Source organism: Schistocerca americana, chromosome 5 (genome assembly GCF_021461395.2).
Source record: "Schistocerca americana isolate TAMUIC-IGC-003095 chromosome 5, iqSchAmer2.1, whole genome shotgun sequence".
Taxonomy (NCBI): Eukaryota; Metazoa; Arthropoda; class Insecta; order Orthoptera; family Acrididae; genus Schistocerca; species Schistocerca americana.
In genome coordinates this window covers 673,008,245-673,025,729 of record NC_060123.1, presented here as the reverse complement: position 1 = coordinate 673,025,729, position 17,485 = coordinate 673,008,245, and the positions used below count along the sequence as shown (strand labels likewise).

General features: G+C 43.8%; 1 protein-coding gene across 1 annotated transcript in view; it reads right to left on the bottom strand.

The window, feature by feature from the left end:
• Positions 1-17,485, bottom strand: part of LOC124616119 (glucosidase 2 subunit beta) — a 191,908-nt gene that overhangs the window by 33,383 nt on the left and 141,040 nt on the right. The window contains exons 7-8 of the mRNA XM_047144383.1: positions 14,551-14,694; positions 14,388-14,475 (exon numbers count right to left, since the gene is read on the bottom strand). Coding sequence (XP_047000339.1) covers positions 14,388-14,475; positions 14,551-14,694 — 232 coding nt within the window. The remainder of the gene's footprint in view (positions 1-14,387; positions 14,476-14,550; positions 14,695-17,485) is intronic.

The window sequence follows — 17,485 nt, the reverse complement described above, 5'->3', positions numbered from 1 at the left end:
CGCAGATTCAGTGGTCAGAACTGAGGTGGTCCAGTGTTTTCTGTAGTGCTGCCATGTCAGCAATGAGTCAGATGAGGATGTAATACACTCCCTGGCTACTGTCTACTATGATGTGGGCTGGTTGGGTGGGGAGTGGCTAGTGATGTCATTCGTGGTTCATTGAGTGGCAAGGGGGAGCTCATGGCAGGGTGGCTAGCAGAATGACGACCAGCTGACTGCACCAGGTAGAGGTAGGGCTGGCAAGTGGCAGTTGCACGAAAGGAAGCCAGCATCTTGTTCACCCTATAAGTGAGGCCAGCGGTGCTGGTGGAGAGAGATCAGTGTGCGACAGCACAGATTCCTGTATTGGGGCTGGGACATGAGCCAGTCAGATGTTGTGTAAGAAATGGTCAGAAATTATACGTGGCTATGTCAAGCTTTGGAGATCGTTCAGGAATCGTGAGGGTTGCCAGTCTCAACACTACTCAAAGGAAAGGAAGACTCTGACATGCTACATTTCTGACAATTTGAGTTGCGTCACAAAATGGCAGCGAAGAATCTTCTAACAGTCTGTGGCCAGGGGCCATCTGATGACATCGTGGACCTCCATTGCATATGTCAGCTCCAGCTGGCTGACCACAACAGCAAATCCGACAGCATCCTGGTGATGCCGCAGCCAGCGAAGATGGTATCCACTGAAGAAAACCACATGTGTGGGTTCCGCAGCAGGTGAGCTGCTATATGGCCATGTGGAATATTGGTGGCATGTGAGGGATTGTGCATCGGTTTGTTGACACTGGGAGGGATGGTTGCAGCGATGGTAGAAGCAGGGGCCAGGGCGGGCATCGGTATGGAGTCTGGCGGTGGGCTGACAGTCGATGGGGGCACTGTGAGTTGTGCGTGTAGGATAATGTGCAGCATTCCAGCTCTGCAAGGAGCATGGTCAGCTTGCCGATGATGTGTTTGGTTGACACAGCAGCCATGTTCAGTGAGATGTCTGTTGATCTGGTGTGGAAGCCATGGTCACTAGGTTGCACAAGAGATGATGAAACTTACACATGAAAAACAGCTCGTGATTAGAAGCACTCTATTGTTAGTAACATGGAAACAAAAGTTGCTGATGGGTTGTGCATGTGTGCAGGAGTCTAAACAATTGCTAACGGGATGAGGTGGTCAACAACATGATGTAACAGAAAATTAGGTCAACTGAGGTTATTGTCGGGTCACCAGTGTAGCAACGTTTCTCTACTTAACTTACGAGTTTGATTATGAAAGAGAGAAACAGAGCATGGTAGGCACTGCACAAAGAAAAATGTTCAACTAACCTACTACAAAAAAACCGGAAATAGTCTCAAAATTTACAGAAGCTGAAGAAAGTTACTTGCCAATGTGGGTGGTACTAGACACAAGTGCAGCATGACAGAAATAGCATACTCTGGGCAAAGTCATAATTTTGTCCCCTAATATCACTATTACCAATATTTTTTTACACAGGGTGCGAAAATAATCATCTCCAATGGAAGATGCATTAAAAACCTGTTTATATGGCTCGCTGCATAGCAGGTGTATAGTCGGTGTAGCATGGTTATGTCTTTACACTTCATGGTAAATGTGTCTGTACTACACGCACTGCCACCTGGCATCACCATTACGTTGCAGAACAGAAGCTGATGTTGATGCTGCGAGGAGAAGAAAAGACTCAAAGTGAGGCTAGGTCACTGGAAGCTTCGCTAGGCACTGAGCTATTGTTTTGTACTGGTGGCCAGGAAGCACAGTATGCAGACATCCAATCACACAGCAGGATCAACAGCTTGGGACAAATGTAAAAGTGGAAAAGAAGAAACTGGCTGCCTTAGCAGATGGCCATAATAAGCAAGGGATGTAAGGAAGTGTTAAGAGATAGATGTCTGGTGAAATGCTACCACAAACATGAATCAGATCAGGGGTTTGGGGTTTAGGTAAGCTACGAAGGTTTCCTTTAGAAGGCCCATAAACAGGTTGGCACAGGTGGATTCCATGTGGATGCCCGTGGCTGTGCTGTGTATTTGTTTGCATATCTTCCTTTCAAAAGAGAAGTAGTTGTATGTTAGGATTGAGTTGGTAACATGTATGAGGAATGACGTAGTGAGTCTGGAGTCTGAAGGACATTGAGAGAGGTAGTGTTCAAAAGCAACAAGACCATGAGCATTAGGAACGTTGGTGTTTAGGGAAGTGGCATCAATAGTGATGAGTAGGGATACACGAGGTAAAGGGGTGTGGATGGTGGTGAGTCAGTGTATGAAGTGGTTGGTATCTGATGTGGGAGGCTTGATTTGAGTTGCTGATTGGAGATGTTGGTCAATGAGGGCTCAAATTCTTTCAGTGGTAGCACAATAACTAGCTAGAATGGGGTGTCCAGGATTGCTGTGTTTGTGAATTTTGGAGAGCATGTAGAAGGTGAGTGTGCAGGTTGTCATAGGGCTGAGGAGGGAAATGGATTCAGGGGAGAGGTTCAGGGTAAAGCTTAAGGCTTTATCTGAGATTGAAGGTTGTGGTCGACTTCTGGGATAGGATCACTCTGGCAGAGATTAAAGGTGAAGGAGTCAAACAATTGGCAGAGACCTTCCCCCAGATAGTCACTGCAGTTCATAATGACAGCAGTAGAACCTTTGTCCACAAGTAGGATGATTAGATGATGATCTGTTTTGAAGCTATGTGTGTATGTCTTTTGTTGTGCTGAAAGAGTGGTGTTCTCAGGAAGGGACTTGGGAAAGGACGGTGTGGCCAAGTTGGACGTAAGAAATTCCTTAAAGGTGACCAGGCAGGAGGCCTCTGCCACTTGTCTGTCATCTCCTGGATTCTGCCAGAGTGATCCAGTCCCAGAAGACCAACATAACCTTCAATCCCTGATTAAAGCATTAGGCCCTTCACAGAATCTCTCTCCTGAATCCATTTCCTCCTCACCCCTGTGACACCGTGCACACCCACCTTCTACATGCTCCCCAAAATCCACAAACCCAACAATCCTCTATGCCCCAATGAAGCTAGTTCATATGCCCTTACTGAAAGAATTTCAGCTCTCACTGAACAACATGTCCAACCAATTGACCAAATAAACTCATGTCAATGATACCAACCATTTCCTTCACAGACTCTCCACCATCTCCATCCCTTTACCTAGCATCCTTCATGCCCAAGGTCTTGCTGCTATTGAAGATTACCTCTCCCAACCTCTTTCAGACTCGAAATCCACTACCTCATTCCTCACACACCTTCCTAACAATCTTAACACACAACTACATCATCTTTGAAGGGGAGGTATACAAACAGATCAATGGCACCCATATGGGACCCACCTATGCCATCCTATTTGTGGGCCATCTATAAGAACCATTCATAGCCTATCAAAACCCCAAACACCTGGTCTAGTTCAGCTTCACTGATGATATCTTCACAATATGGACTCAGGGCCACGACATCCTATCCTCATTTCTTCACAACCTCGACACCTTTTCTCCCATCGGTTTTGCGTGATACTCCTCAATCCAGCTTGCTACCTTCCAGTCCACATTAAACCCACCAACCACAAAGAGTACCTGCATTTCAACTGCTGCTATCCCTTCCACACCAAAAAATCTCTCCCATTGAGCCTGGCCATCCAGTGACCTCTGATAAGAACTGTCTTGTCCAGTATGATGAAGGTGTCACAGTATCTCCACTCTCCCCTCCTCCCTCCCCAAATCCTCCCACCACATCGTTACCAGCTGCAAAGGAGCACCCCCTATGTCCCCCAATACCACCCTGGACTGCAGAATTGGATCACATCCTTCATCTGGGCTTTAATAATCTATCATCATGACCTGAAATGAGGGACATTGTACCCAATTTTGATGAGGATTGTGGATTTAAAGGGACTAAACTACTGGGTCATCAGTCCCTCCATTTCATGAGAGAAATACGTAAAAAGGCAGAAACCACAGAAAGTGGGAACTTGGCTGCTCACCTATATAAACAAGTCAAGAGTTTAAAAAGGGCATAACAGTAGTTGTAACAGGATAGGTAAAAGGAAATAGAGATAACCCAGGCAGCATCTGGCACAAGAGGGTCTAAAGGCACAAAAAGGTGAGAGGGGAAGAAAGTAACCTGCAATCACATGGGGGATACCTGCTGCAGGGGGATACCTCCCACAACCACCCCTAAAACTGAAAGTGTGGGTGTGTTATATTTTAGTGCAAAATCTGCCCTCTCTCAGGAAATGCAACATTTTGGTAGTGGCTGTCACATCATATGCAAGCATCTGAGGTACTGAGGTAGACATGTTGAGAGCGTGCTGCAGATCAGCCAGCATGGCACACTCAACAAGAACATGCACTGTCGTCCGTAGACTACCTCAACTGCAGAGAGGAGGATCCTCCTGACGCAGAAGGAACTTGTGGGTGAGTCTTGTATCGCCAATGCATAGTCAGCACAACACAATGGCACCTTTGTGACAAGCCTGGAAAGATGGATGCCACGCCTTAGTGGATCCCTTAATTGCTCTTAACTTGTGTCGAGTTGTTCTAAGTCTGTGCCTGGTATTCTGATGTCTTTAAGTTGATCTCCTGTAGTTGCATCTTTAGCTAGATGATCGGCAATTTAATTTCCTGGAAGGCCTATGTGGCTCGATGTCCAGAGCAGCAGAGGTCAACCAGTAGGTCCTGTATTAAGCAGCCAAAAGATTTTTGGAACAACACAAGGATATGACTTTTAAGCAACTCACGGAATTGCTACAGATCAGAAAGTTCATCATGGCCAGCCAGAGATTTGGCATACAGCAAAGCCTGCAGTACAGAAACCAACTCTGCAATGTATACACTGCAGGCACTGTATGTTCAAAAGCGTGACCAACCCTGTCATTTACTTTTGATCCATCCGTGAAGATGCATACCATATTAGAATAATCAAGGAGGATCGAATGAAACAGTTGTAAGAGAAGGGTAAGATCAGCATTGTTATTGGGGTCAGAAAAGAGGTCCATCCATATCACAGGACAGAGTACAGACCACAGGAGGTATTGAGAGGGAGCCCTAGGAACAAAGACTAAGGGGTGCTGTTGGAGGTCCTTCAGTAGAGTATTGAGTTGGATCCCAGCTGGTCTACCCAATTTTGGACAGCACACAAACAATCTGAACTGCTGGTTGTAGAACAGAGTTGAGTGACATGGGTGAGTAGGTATCTGACACACAGTGAGTGTGTAATTAGCAACAAGCTGCTGTCATCTAACCTGCAGCAGTGAGTCACTGGCTTTCGTCAGGAGGCTGTCAACAGTGCTCGTACGGCAAGCCCCTGTTGCCAACCACATGCCAGTTTGGTGAACAGAGTCCAGCAAGGTCAGTACAGATGGTGCTGCCAACCACAGGCAATGCGTCCATAGTCTAAGCGGGATAAAAACAGCGCTTTATAACATCTCGGAAAAACTATGTGGTCCCCTAGCTTATTGTCAAATAAGATACCTAAGAATTTTAAAGTTTTAATTACTTCAAGTAACTGGCCAACAAAAATTTCTGGGTGTGGGTGCACAGCCTCGAGTCTACAAAAACGCATATCTCGTGATTTTGCAGGAGTAAATTGAGAGCCATGATTCAGGGCGCAGTCATGGACTCTCCAGACAGCCTCCTGATGTTGGCACTCAGCAATGTGCAGAGATATAGGGGCATAGCACAGGCAAAGATCATCCACATAGAGTGACCGAAAGACTGTGGGGCCCACTGCATTTACAATACCTTTGATTGGGACAGCAAACAGCGTTATGATTGGAGAAGATCCCTGAGGGACTGCAGTTTCCTGTATATATTGGTTGCTGAGAGTCGAACCTATCTGCACCTGAAAAAGTCAGAGACATAGGAAATTCCGCATAAAAATGGGCACGCTGCCCCAGAAACCCCACTAATGCAATGTAGAGAGGACGTGATGTCACCAGGTCGTATTGTATGCCTTCTGTACGTCAAAGAACACAGCAATGAGATGTTGGCAATGCACGAAAGCATTGTACACTGCAGATTCCAGACAAACCAGATGATCTGTGGTGGACTGGAAATCCCGAAAGCCACTTTGGAATTGTGATATATGCCCTCCAGCTTCAAGGCAGCAACAAAGACTGCGGTTGACCATTTGTTCGAATCACTTACACAACCCATTCATCAGGGAGATTGGCTGGTAGGTAGTTAAAATATGTGATCCTTTCCCAGTTTCATTAACAGCAATGATAGTACCTTCCCACCATTGAGAGGGGAATTCTCCTTCCCACAAAATCCGATTAAAAAGTCTGAGGATATACTTCATGTTGTCAGCATGAAGATGTGTGAGCCTTTGGTTTGGGATTTTTTCAGGTCTAGGGGGCCATGTCTCTAAACTCTGCAAAAACGCTGCGAAACTCCCATTTGCTAAAAGGGACACTGTATGATACAGAGCTAAGTGCACGGAAGGATAGTGGGGTCATTCAATGAGGTGTTTCGGGGTCAGGAAATTACTACAAATGGATACTTCAGTGAAGTGTGCCGCTAAACATTCGGCAAATACCATGGGATCAGTGTAGATGTTACCACTGCAAGGATGCAGGCATCAGCATGGGTGGAGGATGGCCACAAATGCAGCGGAGTTTAGTCCATACTTAGGACAATGGGGTGTGGGATCGAAAAGATTACACATACAGGGTTATTACAAATGATTGAAGCGATTTCACAGCTCTACTATAACTTTATTATTTGAGATATTTTCACAATGCACACACATACAAAAACTCAAAATGTTTTTTAAGGCATTCACAAATGTTCGATATGTGCCCCTTTAGTGATTCGGCAGACATCAAGCCGATAATCAAGTTCCTCCCACACTCGGCGCAGCATGTCCCCATCAATGAGTTCGAAAGCATTGTTGATGCGAGCTCGCAGTTCTGGCACGTTTCTTGGTAGAGGAGGTTTAAGCACTGAATCTTTCACATCACTATGCGTGAAACTTGCCCGCACGCGTTCAACCATTTCTTCGCTCACTGCAGGCCGACCCGTTGATTTCCCCTTACAGAGGCATCCAGAAGCTTTAAACTGCGCATACCATCGCCGAATGGAATTAGCAGTTGGTGGATCTTTGTTGAACTTCGTCCTGAAGTGTCGTTGCACTGTTATGACTGACTGATGTGAGTGCATTTCAAGCACGACATACGCTTTCTCGGCTCCTGTCGCCATTTTGTCTCACTGCACTCTGGCGGCAGAAACCTGAAGTGCGGCTTCAGCCGAACAAAACTTTATGAGTTTTTCTACGTATCTGTAGTGTGTCGGGACCATATGTCAATGAATGGAGCTACAGTGAATTTATGAAATCGCTTCAATCATTTGTAATAGCCCTGTATATTGCTCACAAACTGCTGCTTCCTTTTCTTTATTAAAAACCGCACTTTCACCTGGAGTCTCTTGAATGCTATTATATTACCTATAGAGGGATGGCACTTGCACTTTTGACGTGCCCTGTGGTGTTCCCTGATAGCTGTGGCTCTATTTTCAGAGCACCGTGGCACCAGCGGTCTTCGAGATTAGCCTGAGGAGTAGGGTATCATTGCTGCTGCTGCACGAATAATAATATCAATAATACCGTTAACTACTTGGTTGATACCCATCACACGACTGGCTGCAAAAGTGGCTGTAGAGGACAAAGCCTGCCAGTCACTTTTCTGAAGCAACAAACGTGAAGCATTATCCATATGTCTACGAGGGAGGGAATGATAGGAAAATGGCCGCAGTCACAAAGGTCGCCATGGACCCGCCATTGAATCAGGTGTAAGACACTCGGGCTGCAAACTGTGAGATCAACAGCTGAGTATGTCCTGCAGGCTGCACTGAAATATGTTGCAGCTCCAGTGTTGAGGAGGCAGACGTCCAATTCTGAAAGGAGGTGTTCTAGTACATGGCCTTTGCGAGATGTAATGTCAACACCCTACAGAGGATTATGGGCACTTAAGTCCCCCAATAAGAGGAAGGGGTAGATAGCTCTTCCACTAACTCTAACAGTTTGTGATAATCCATCTTGGGGGTAGATAAACATTACAGACTGTCATTCTAACTGAAAGGTAGAAACTAACAGCCATGGCCTCTAGTGCAGTGGTAAGGACACCTGTTCACTGAAAATATCTGAACATATGAGGGTACAGGCTCCACCAGATGCTCTCTTGACACTAACGTGACTGGTACAGTAGACTTTGTAGTTTTTCAGAGAGAAATAAAACATCCCTTGTTTTACATTCTTTTTTCGATACCCGAATGAAATACTCTCTGAACAGGCAATTCATTGAAAGTTTCGTAATTCCAATTGTATCTAATAAGTGATTTAGTGTAATACATTAAATTTCATAAAATTTATTATTGCATTTGTTTACTTGTATGTAAGATTGTCCAATATATGCCAGCATTATTTTGCATTCACTAATTAAGCCATAATTAAGAAAAATTAGGTTAGCATTGTTGTTTTTCACTATTTTGTATAATGTGATGTGTATCTTATGTAAAAAATCTTTTATACCGTATATGCCAGTTTGGGCATAAAATACAAAAGGTTTTGTGTATAGTTATTCATAATAACTATGAACCCTTAATTATTAATTTTATAAATTTGCATTATTGTTTTGCTAACTTCATTGTTAAGAACATATAATAGGGAGAGCAGAAGGCCCAGAAAAAGATCAGTTCGAGAAAGTACACAGATATGACCACTGTGTCACACGTCAGTGTAATAATCTAATTGTTGTACTATGGTTTTTTGACCATGCAGCCTGTTATGTGGAGTGGGCTCCCACCAAGAAGAAGTGGTACAGCGTGTCATTAATAAACCACTATAAAACGACTTGATACCTGGATTATTTCATGGAATTCACGTAACTAGATCCAGATAGCAGATGAAATGGATCGGGACGACGACTTCAGCAGCAGCGGCAGGAAGCAGATTACTCCGAGTTACACCAACTAAGATAGATATAAGCAATGAACTAAACTTTATATGTCACTGCAGAACTAATTACTAAAGTCTAAAGTTTGGAAACTGTTCTAGCAGTAAACATATGAATTTGTCTCAAGGTTGTCTTTGAGTTGGTGGATGCCAGAGTGATCAATAAGATACCCCATCATCAAACATTCTTGATGCCTTTGGAACAGAAGTATAACAACAAACTTTTCAAATTCTGTGTTTAATCAAATAGTCTTCCAATAATTATTTTCGCCACAATTCCACTCTCTCTGCACAAAAACAAAAAATTTCATTATAGGAGCAGGGAGGCGTGTTGCCATAAGCCGTGTTTCCTGAAGTGCTATGCCAATCACGGAATGAACAGCCAGTAAATGATGAAGTTTAGTAAAATGGTGATAGTAGCCATTATAGTTCCCTTGAAGGAGCATTGGTGTCAGGTCCAAGAATGTGGCAAATGGAAAAGATGGGTGTGATTACTTCACTACCAGGTTGCAGTCTGCCAGTTCATGAGATCCGTCATCACAGTGCATAGGCTCGACCTTTGTAGGGGTGGGGAGCGAAACATCTGAAGCCTCAGAAAGTAGTTTATCTTTGAGCTTATCCTGCTTATCTTTACGAGACTTTGATTTCTGTGAAGACTTCCCCTTTTTATCTGCCAGGAGCAAGGAGGACCATATTTTCCCTCATCTCTGATGTCACTGAAGGATGACTAGGCATCTGTGGCTGCACGAATAGTGTGGGGACCACCGGTGCTACAGGGGTAGGGGGCAAAGGAGGTGACATTTCCTCCCCCCAACTATGGGGCAGGCCCTGGAATACCGTATTTACTCGAATCTAAGCCGCACCTGCGAAATGAGACTCGAAATCAAGGAAAAAAAATTTTCCCAAATCTAAGCCGCACCTGAAATTCGAGACTCGAAATTCCAAGGGAGAGAAGAGTTTTAGGCCGCACATCCAAATCGAAACAAAGTTGGTCCATTGTAATACAATTTAGGTCGAATGAATGACGATACAGCTACAGTAGTTTGGTTCGAGTTTTAAGCTTAGCAGTTAAGCTTTACCATGTAGCCATTGCTATGCGTCAGGTGCTCCGTCCGTATTTATACAGGTACCATTCCTTTACCACGTGCTTCGTCTGGTTTGAATTGATTGCTTATTTTTCTTTGATATGGCAAGTGCCGTTCTCTTTGTTATAGGTGTTCACGTCATTCTAAGCTGAAAATGAATTACTGTACTGTGTCATGCATTGTTTGTCGCATTCTGATAATGAGTGTTTACGACCTGCCGCCGCTCGCGGCATGACTTGCTTTTGTGCGCGCAACAGCCGCTTTTTTTTTTTTTTAAAAAAAAAAACACCTTGCTATTTGCTGTTACTTACACTGGTGCTTTCTTTGATAATGATCAACAAGAACCAAATAATAGACTGCGTATGATAGAAGATGTTCTGAACGAGAGTTTAGAGAAAATTTTTCTCCGGCTGAAAATCTTTGCAGACGCCTCTGTAGTACATTACATTCTGTACAGAAATTAGTCATCATAGATTTAAAAATCTTGTCAATTGTCGTGCTTCATTTCTGACTGTATTACTATTAGGCATAAGAATAATACAAACATAAACATGACATGATATGTATATTATTCCGCGTTAGCTGTTGTCTCACTCTAGTTTCGTGGTTTATTAGGTAGACAGGATTTAAATGAGATAGCAGCAAACACGAAAGAATAAATAGCAAAATGTTTATATTCGTATTATTCTTATGGTGAAGAGAATACTGCATATTATTCACAACTCATAAAAGTTCTTATTAGCAATGGTCTCTCGTCCCAGGTAGGAAAAAATTCAGACAAACAATCTTGCCAGTCGGATTTTTGTAGTACGCTGAAATGCTGCTACATTCGAAGATGAACAATACGGAATTTGTACTTACTTCGTTGGATAATGTATGAAAATGCAGTGGTCGAAACTCGGGGCGGTGAAAAAAAGCTCGTCTTCCACCATTTTTTTTTTTTTTTAAGTTTACTGACGCAGGGGTTTTGTCGCCAGTATTTATCTTTGTGCCTGCAAAGCATACCTGTGTAGCGCTACATAATTCGATGGAAGAAGTTAGTTGTGGCGGCACCTACCAACATTTTTCAGAAGTGCCGCTTACTTTGCACTCGATTCTAAGCCGCAGGCGGGTTTCTGGATTACAAAAACTGGAAAAAAAGTGCGGCTTAGATTCGAGTAAATACGGTATGACCAGGGCAGGAAGTGTTGTGCGAGACCTTGCCATCATGTGAGGTATTGACTGTGATATGGTCTCAAATTTTGAGAGTTTTGTGTCAGTCAGATGAAGCCGTTAACAAACTTTTTCTTTGCATCTTGATAAGACAGGCAGTCAAGCATTTTATACTTTTGAATTTGCTCTTAAACACTGAGCACTGTGGTGAATGAGGAGGATGCGGTTCTGCACAGTTGACACATTGAGGAGATTGGTCACAAGGGGTGCCCTCATGGGATGCCTGTCCACATGCCCGACAGATAGCCTCATTAGAACAGCAGGAGGTCATGTGTCCAAACCTCTGGCACTTAAATCATCTCATCAGAGGAAGAAAATAAGGCCTGACACCACACCTATAAACAATGACCTTACCCTTCTCAGATAAAATGTTACCGTTGAAGGCTAAGGATAAAAGCTCCAGTGTCCATTCTATTAGCCTTGGCCCCCTTCTGGATGCATTGAACAAAATGGACTTCCACGCCATCCCAGATTAGTACTGAACTCTAGCGTTAGGTCCTGATGGAAGGTAACACCTTGAATTCTATTGAGCTTGTTATGAGGAGAAATGGTTACTGGTATACCGCCTTGCTTGACACAGGCCTGAGGTGCTAGTGATTTGTTGGCATTTGATGTTTTGATCAGTAAAGATCCATTTATCATCGTCTCTATTGCAGAAACCTTCCCAAATTGATCTTTAATATTTTCAACAAAAAACAGTAGCTTCGTTGTAGTGAAAGATCTGCTGTCAGTTTCGGAACAAACCAAGAACTAGGCAAAATGTCCACTCCCATTTCTCCTTACCTGGCTCTCATCTTGAGGCACTGTCAAAGACTGAAATGCCGAAGGACTGTATACCTCTGCATTAAAATCACTGTTCCTGACTGTTGAGACAGCCGTGTTGGCATAGCCACTGTTAAGTTTGTTCCTTCTAATTGCAGATCATTCACCACGATGCCACTCATTCCGATCAGAGTCTCTCCCTGTGGGTGCCACCCCGCCAAGGCAAAGGCCACCTGGCACAGTAGCCGTTCCTGGTACCCTGAAGTGGATAGGCACCTACTTCTTGGCTGACGTGAAGGTGTCAGCTCAGACATTGGCACTGCAATCCCTACATTGCCAAGGGTCTACTGCCTAGAGAGTACATGACCACCCCACAATAATGGAGTGGCTACTGCTCTGGATGTTGGGTGCAGAGGCAGGAAGATACTACTGATCAGTAGGTGCAAAAAATAACAGTACACAGTGAAGAGTTAATGTACCACAGTAAGGCATTCTTTCCCAAATGACTCATACTTTTGTAAAATTTGGAAAGTTGAGGTCAAACTCAAAAGAGAGACCACAATTTAAAAAGCCAAAAAAAGGTGGAGGAAAAAGTGTTAAAAAGGTGGAAAAAAAGCAAAAGCTTTCAGAAGTCCACAGAATAGTCAAAATATCACGATAAAAACATGACCAAATAAAAAGACTGATATTAGTCGCCTCTTACGGCAGGACAAGGAAGGGCCGTGGGTCTATTCTAGCCCCCCGATACCACAGAACTACCCAAGATCCTTCCCAACACTACTGAAGTGGTGTTCCATTGCCCACCCAACCTCCACAATACCTTAGTCCATCCCTATGCTATTAAGAAACCCAACCCCTTGTTACAGGGATCATATCCCTGTGGAAGACCCAGGAGCAAGACCTGCCCAATCTACGCACCAAGCACTTCCTATTCCAGTTCTGTCAAAGTCTTATCCTACCTGCATCAGAGGCAGTGACACGCGTGCAACCAGCCATGTCATATACCAGCTCTGCTGAAATATCTGCACAGCTTTTTGTATTGGTATGACCACCAACCAGCTGTCCACCAGGATGAATGGCCACCACTAAAAAGTGGCAGAGAGCAGAGTGGGCCCACCCTGTGGCACAACATGCAGCTGAAAATAACTTGCTTGGGTTCAATGGCTGCTTCACAACCTGGACCATCTGGATTCTACCCTCCACCACATGTTTTTCTGAACTGCACAGATGGGAGTTATCCTTATAACACATTCTCCACTCCTGAGAGTATCCTGGACTCAACCTATGATAACCTACTGTTCCCTCGCCCTTCATCCAACAGTCTCTCTCCCCTCTGTTCTATCACCTCCTCCTGGTTCACGTCCCCTTGCACTCACTGTGCACCGCTCTCTGTCTACATACCTACTAACCTTTTTCCATTCTCTGCTCTCTTCCTCACAGTCTCCTACCTGGCAGGCTTGTCCTGCTGCCTTCTATTCCCTCCATGCTCCACCAGACAGTGTTGTCACTCCCCCACCTACATCCTATCCCTCCCCCTTTCACTGTTCCATGCAGGATTGCTGCATTCATTCAACATAAAAGTTGCAGTTCAGCCAGAGTAGCTGGGGATAGCAGACATGTGTGCATGAGATGTACCTGCTTGTGTGAATGTGTGTGGGTGTTTTCCTTCCTTTTCTGAAGAAGGCTTTGGCTGAAAGCTTATTGTGTAATAGTCTTTTGATTGTGCCTCTCTGCAACTCAATATCTCACCTTTACAGCGAGTAGCAATCTATCCTTTTTATAATTGTTGAAAATGAATGTTAATAATATTTGTTCTATTTTAAAAAGCTCTAAGATTTTTCACATGATAAATTCGGAGACGTTACTTTTCAACATACACTTGTACAAATGCAGTTGGCACTCACATTGTTCTTTATGCAAAACTCATTGATATTTGAGGCCTGAGACATCTGCCATATATGTTCACTATTCTAGCAATATTTACTCAAATATGCAATTTTGTCATATGATGACATGATGGAGACTGTGGCTGTTGTTTGAAGACAAATGTTGATGGTGTTAGGACGCACCATATGTCATAAAAACACACCACATGTCATAAAGAAAGCATGTAAACCGTCTGAGGATGAATCACAACGATTCGAAACTGGTAACGGCACCCTTTGAATACAGGAACTGAAAGTAAATTTGTGGCTGGTTTCTGTCCTAACACCATCAACATTTACTCACATAACCTTACTAAAATTTTTGCTTACTAGTAGGGTATTGTGACAATTTGCAAAGTAAAGGCATCATATCTTTTCCTGACTGTGAGGGTGTGAGAGTATTCAAAATGTTTTCAATTGGACCTTTTAGTTGATATGTCACTGACATTTTTAAAATAAGTTGTCACATGCTTACCATCCACTAATCTTTGGGTGTCTTCATCATATTTTGGGCTATCTTCAGATTTTCCATCATGCTCTTCATCTAAAGTTGCACTATCCTCCTGCACACAAAGAAAAATTAAGATCTTTCATACATCAAACCAATCACCAATACTCAACTGCATGTATATACATACATCAATAGCATCTCCATCATGTTCATATAATTCATGTTCAGGATTCTTATTGGCCTCATCGTCACCATCATCATCTTCCTCATCATCTGTATTACGAGTTTCATCCTCTTCATTTGCATCTAATGGTAATTCTTCAGCAGAACCCTGGAAGTTGCACACTTCATTAAAAGCACAAAAAGCACACACAAATGTCACAAGTTAAAAAGCAACAATAGCACATTTTGGTTAATGTAAGGGCCTGCCACAAGTCTGTCCTTTTTTCCTACCAATTTTGTAGCCAAGCAAAATGCAGCCTGAGGAATGATGGTCACTGGACATGTGGGGAATGAAAGTGGAACACCACAAATGAAGAGGAACACCACTGTGAAGGTAGTCAAATTTTTGTAGGTGACATGTAGATGTCATTGCAATCAATAATTGACTTGATGATTTATATCATCCAATGAAGCATCTGAACATATAATTCATGAATTTTACTCTGAGTCAGAAGTTCAATTGTTTAATATGAGGCGAATAATATATTCAAGTTTAGAGACAAGTTGAATGAGGGCTATAGAGTGCTGTGGCTGGAAATGAAGAAGGTGTAGATGTAGTTAAGAGTTCTTCTTCGAGAGGTGCTTCCAAGGTTAGGCCCATGAAGACTTCAGGAAATGACAAGGAGATACAAAGGAATCACATTAATGATTGAAGCTCTGAAACATCATGTGCATATTTGGAGAAGTAGCACACATCATGTGCTACAGGAATTATTATTATTATAGGAATCAAATGGTAATCAACCAGCAGCAGACACTGGCACTGACATAAGGTAATACAATTACTTTTTTTGAAAGCAGAGGTTCTTAAACATCACTTAAACAGAAACGGTTGGATGAAATAAAGCCATTCAACACACCCAACATTTGGCCTCTCAATTGACTTTTCTTCCTCCAACATACAGAGTAACTTTCTAACTTATCTCTGAATAATAATGTATAGAAAGTTCTGGTTGAGAATAACAAATTATTTGGGAATATAGAGACAACTCACTGAAAGGCAGAAGCATTGTGTTGTTGACAAAGACACAAACAAAAGCTATAGAACATTGTTTTGCTTTGGTAGTTTTCGGAATGAAATTCCTTTCTCAAGCTGTAGGAGAAACATTCACACAAACACATAGACACATACTCAGCCACATGCACATGCCTGTCTCCCTACGTTGTGCTCATTTGACTGCTAGTTCTTTCCTGGCCCACGGTGAGTGTACTCGGGTGGGGTGGGGTTGGGGGGTGGGGTGGGGTTGGGGGGTGGGGTGGGGTTGGGGGGTGGGGTGGGGTGGGGTGGGGTTGCGGGGTGGGGTGGGGTGGGGTGGGGTGAGGGATGGAGAGAGGCAGGATGCAGGGAGGAGGTTGTGGGGAAGCATCTAGGTTCTCATGGGAGAGGGGAGAGCCCATCCGTGGGCTAGCTAGGGGACCAGGTAGAGGGGCCAGGTGGCAGATGGCTGAGCACGCGATTTCCTGTGAAATCCTGGGGCATTTTGCAGTACGTAACTAGCTGACACGCTGACACATACTGGGAAGGTGTAATGAGAAAGGGATAGGGTGTACACACACACACACACACACACACACACACACACACACACACACACACACACACACAATTGGGTGGGAGCTGGGGGGTAAAGAGAGTTCCCTTAGGTTTAGGCCAGGGAGCAGATAGGTTACGGGACCAAAGGATGTGCTGTAAGGATAGCTCCCATCTGTGCGCTCAGAAAAGCTGGTTGTGATGGGGAGGATCCAGATGGCATGGGTTGTGAAGCAGCTATTGAAATCTCGTATGTTGTGCTCTGCTGCATATAGTGCCACTGGATGGTCCACCTCGTTTTCAGCAACAGTTTGACAGTGGACATTCATTCTGGTTGACAGCTGGGTGGTTGTCATACTTACGTGAAATGCTGTGCAGTGGTTGCAGTGGAGCTGGTTTGTAACGTTGCTGCTTTCACAGGTGGCCCGATCTCTGATGGGGTAGGATGAGCCTATGATGCGACTGAAGTAAGAGGTGCTGGGTGGGTCAGCATCCATACAACACATCCCCCCCCCCCTCCCACCCAATTTCATTTGTTTGTGTGTGTGTGTGTGTGTGTGTGTGTGTGTGTGTGTGTGTGTGTGTACAAGGGGCGTTTGAAAAGTCCGTGCCAAGTCCGAGAGATGGCACCACCATTGCTTATCGAGGTCATGTTTAGTTAGTAGCATATTTGGAAAGAACGCACACCAAGTTTCAGCCATATTGGTCTATTTCTTTGTGTTTGGCATTTGTGTGAATCAAGGAAGTCGGGTGATTGTCAAGAAATGGACGAAAAAGAATTTCGTGTCGTGATTAAACATTACTTTATGAAAGGCAAAATGCCTCAGAAGACTAAAGAGAAGCTTGATAAACATTACAGTGACTCTGGACCTTCAATTGGCACAGTTTATAAGTGGTTTCAAAATTTCCGGAGTGGCCATATGGGCATAAGTGACACTGAATGTTCTGGATGCCCTGTGAAGGTTACGACTCCAGAAATCATTGATAAAATCCATGATATGGTGATGGATGATGGAAGAGTTAAGGTGTGTGAGATTGTTAGTGCTTAGTGCTGTGGGTATCTCAAATGAATGGGTAGATAATATTTTGCATAAACATTTGGACATGAGAAAGCTATCCACAAGATGGGTTCCGCGATTGCTCACGCTTGACGAAAAACGGAATCGTGTGAAGTGTTGTTTTGTCACTGTGGATGAAATATGGATACATTACTATACTCCTGAGACCAAACAACGATTTAAACAATGGGTTACCAAGGGAGAACCTGCACCAAAAAAGGCGAAGACCATTCCTTCAGCTGGAAAGGTTATGGTGACTGTCTTTTGGGATTCGCAAGGGATAATCCTCATTGATTATCTGGAAAAGGGTA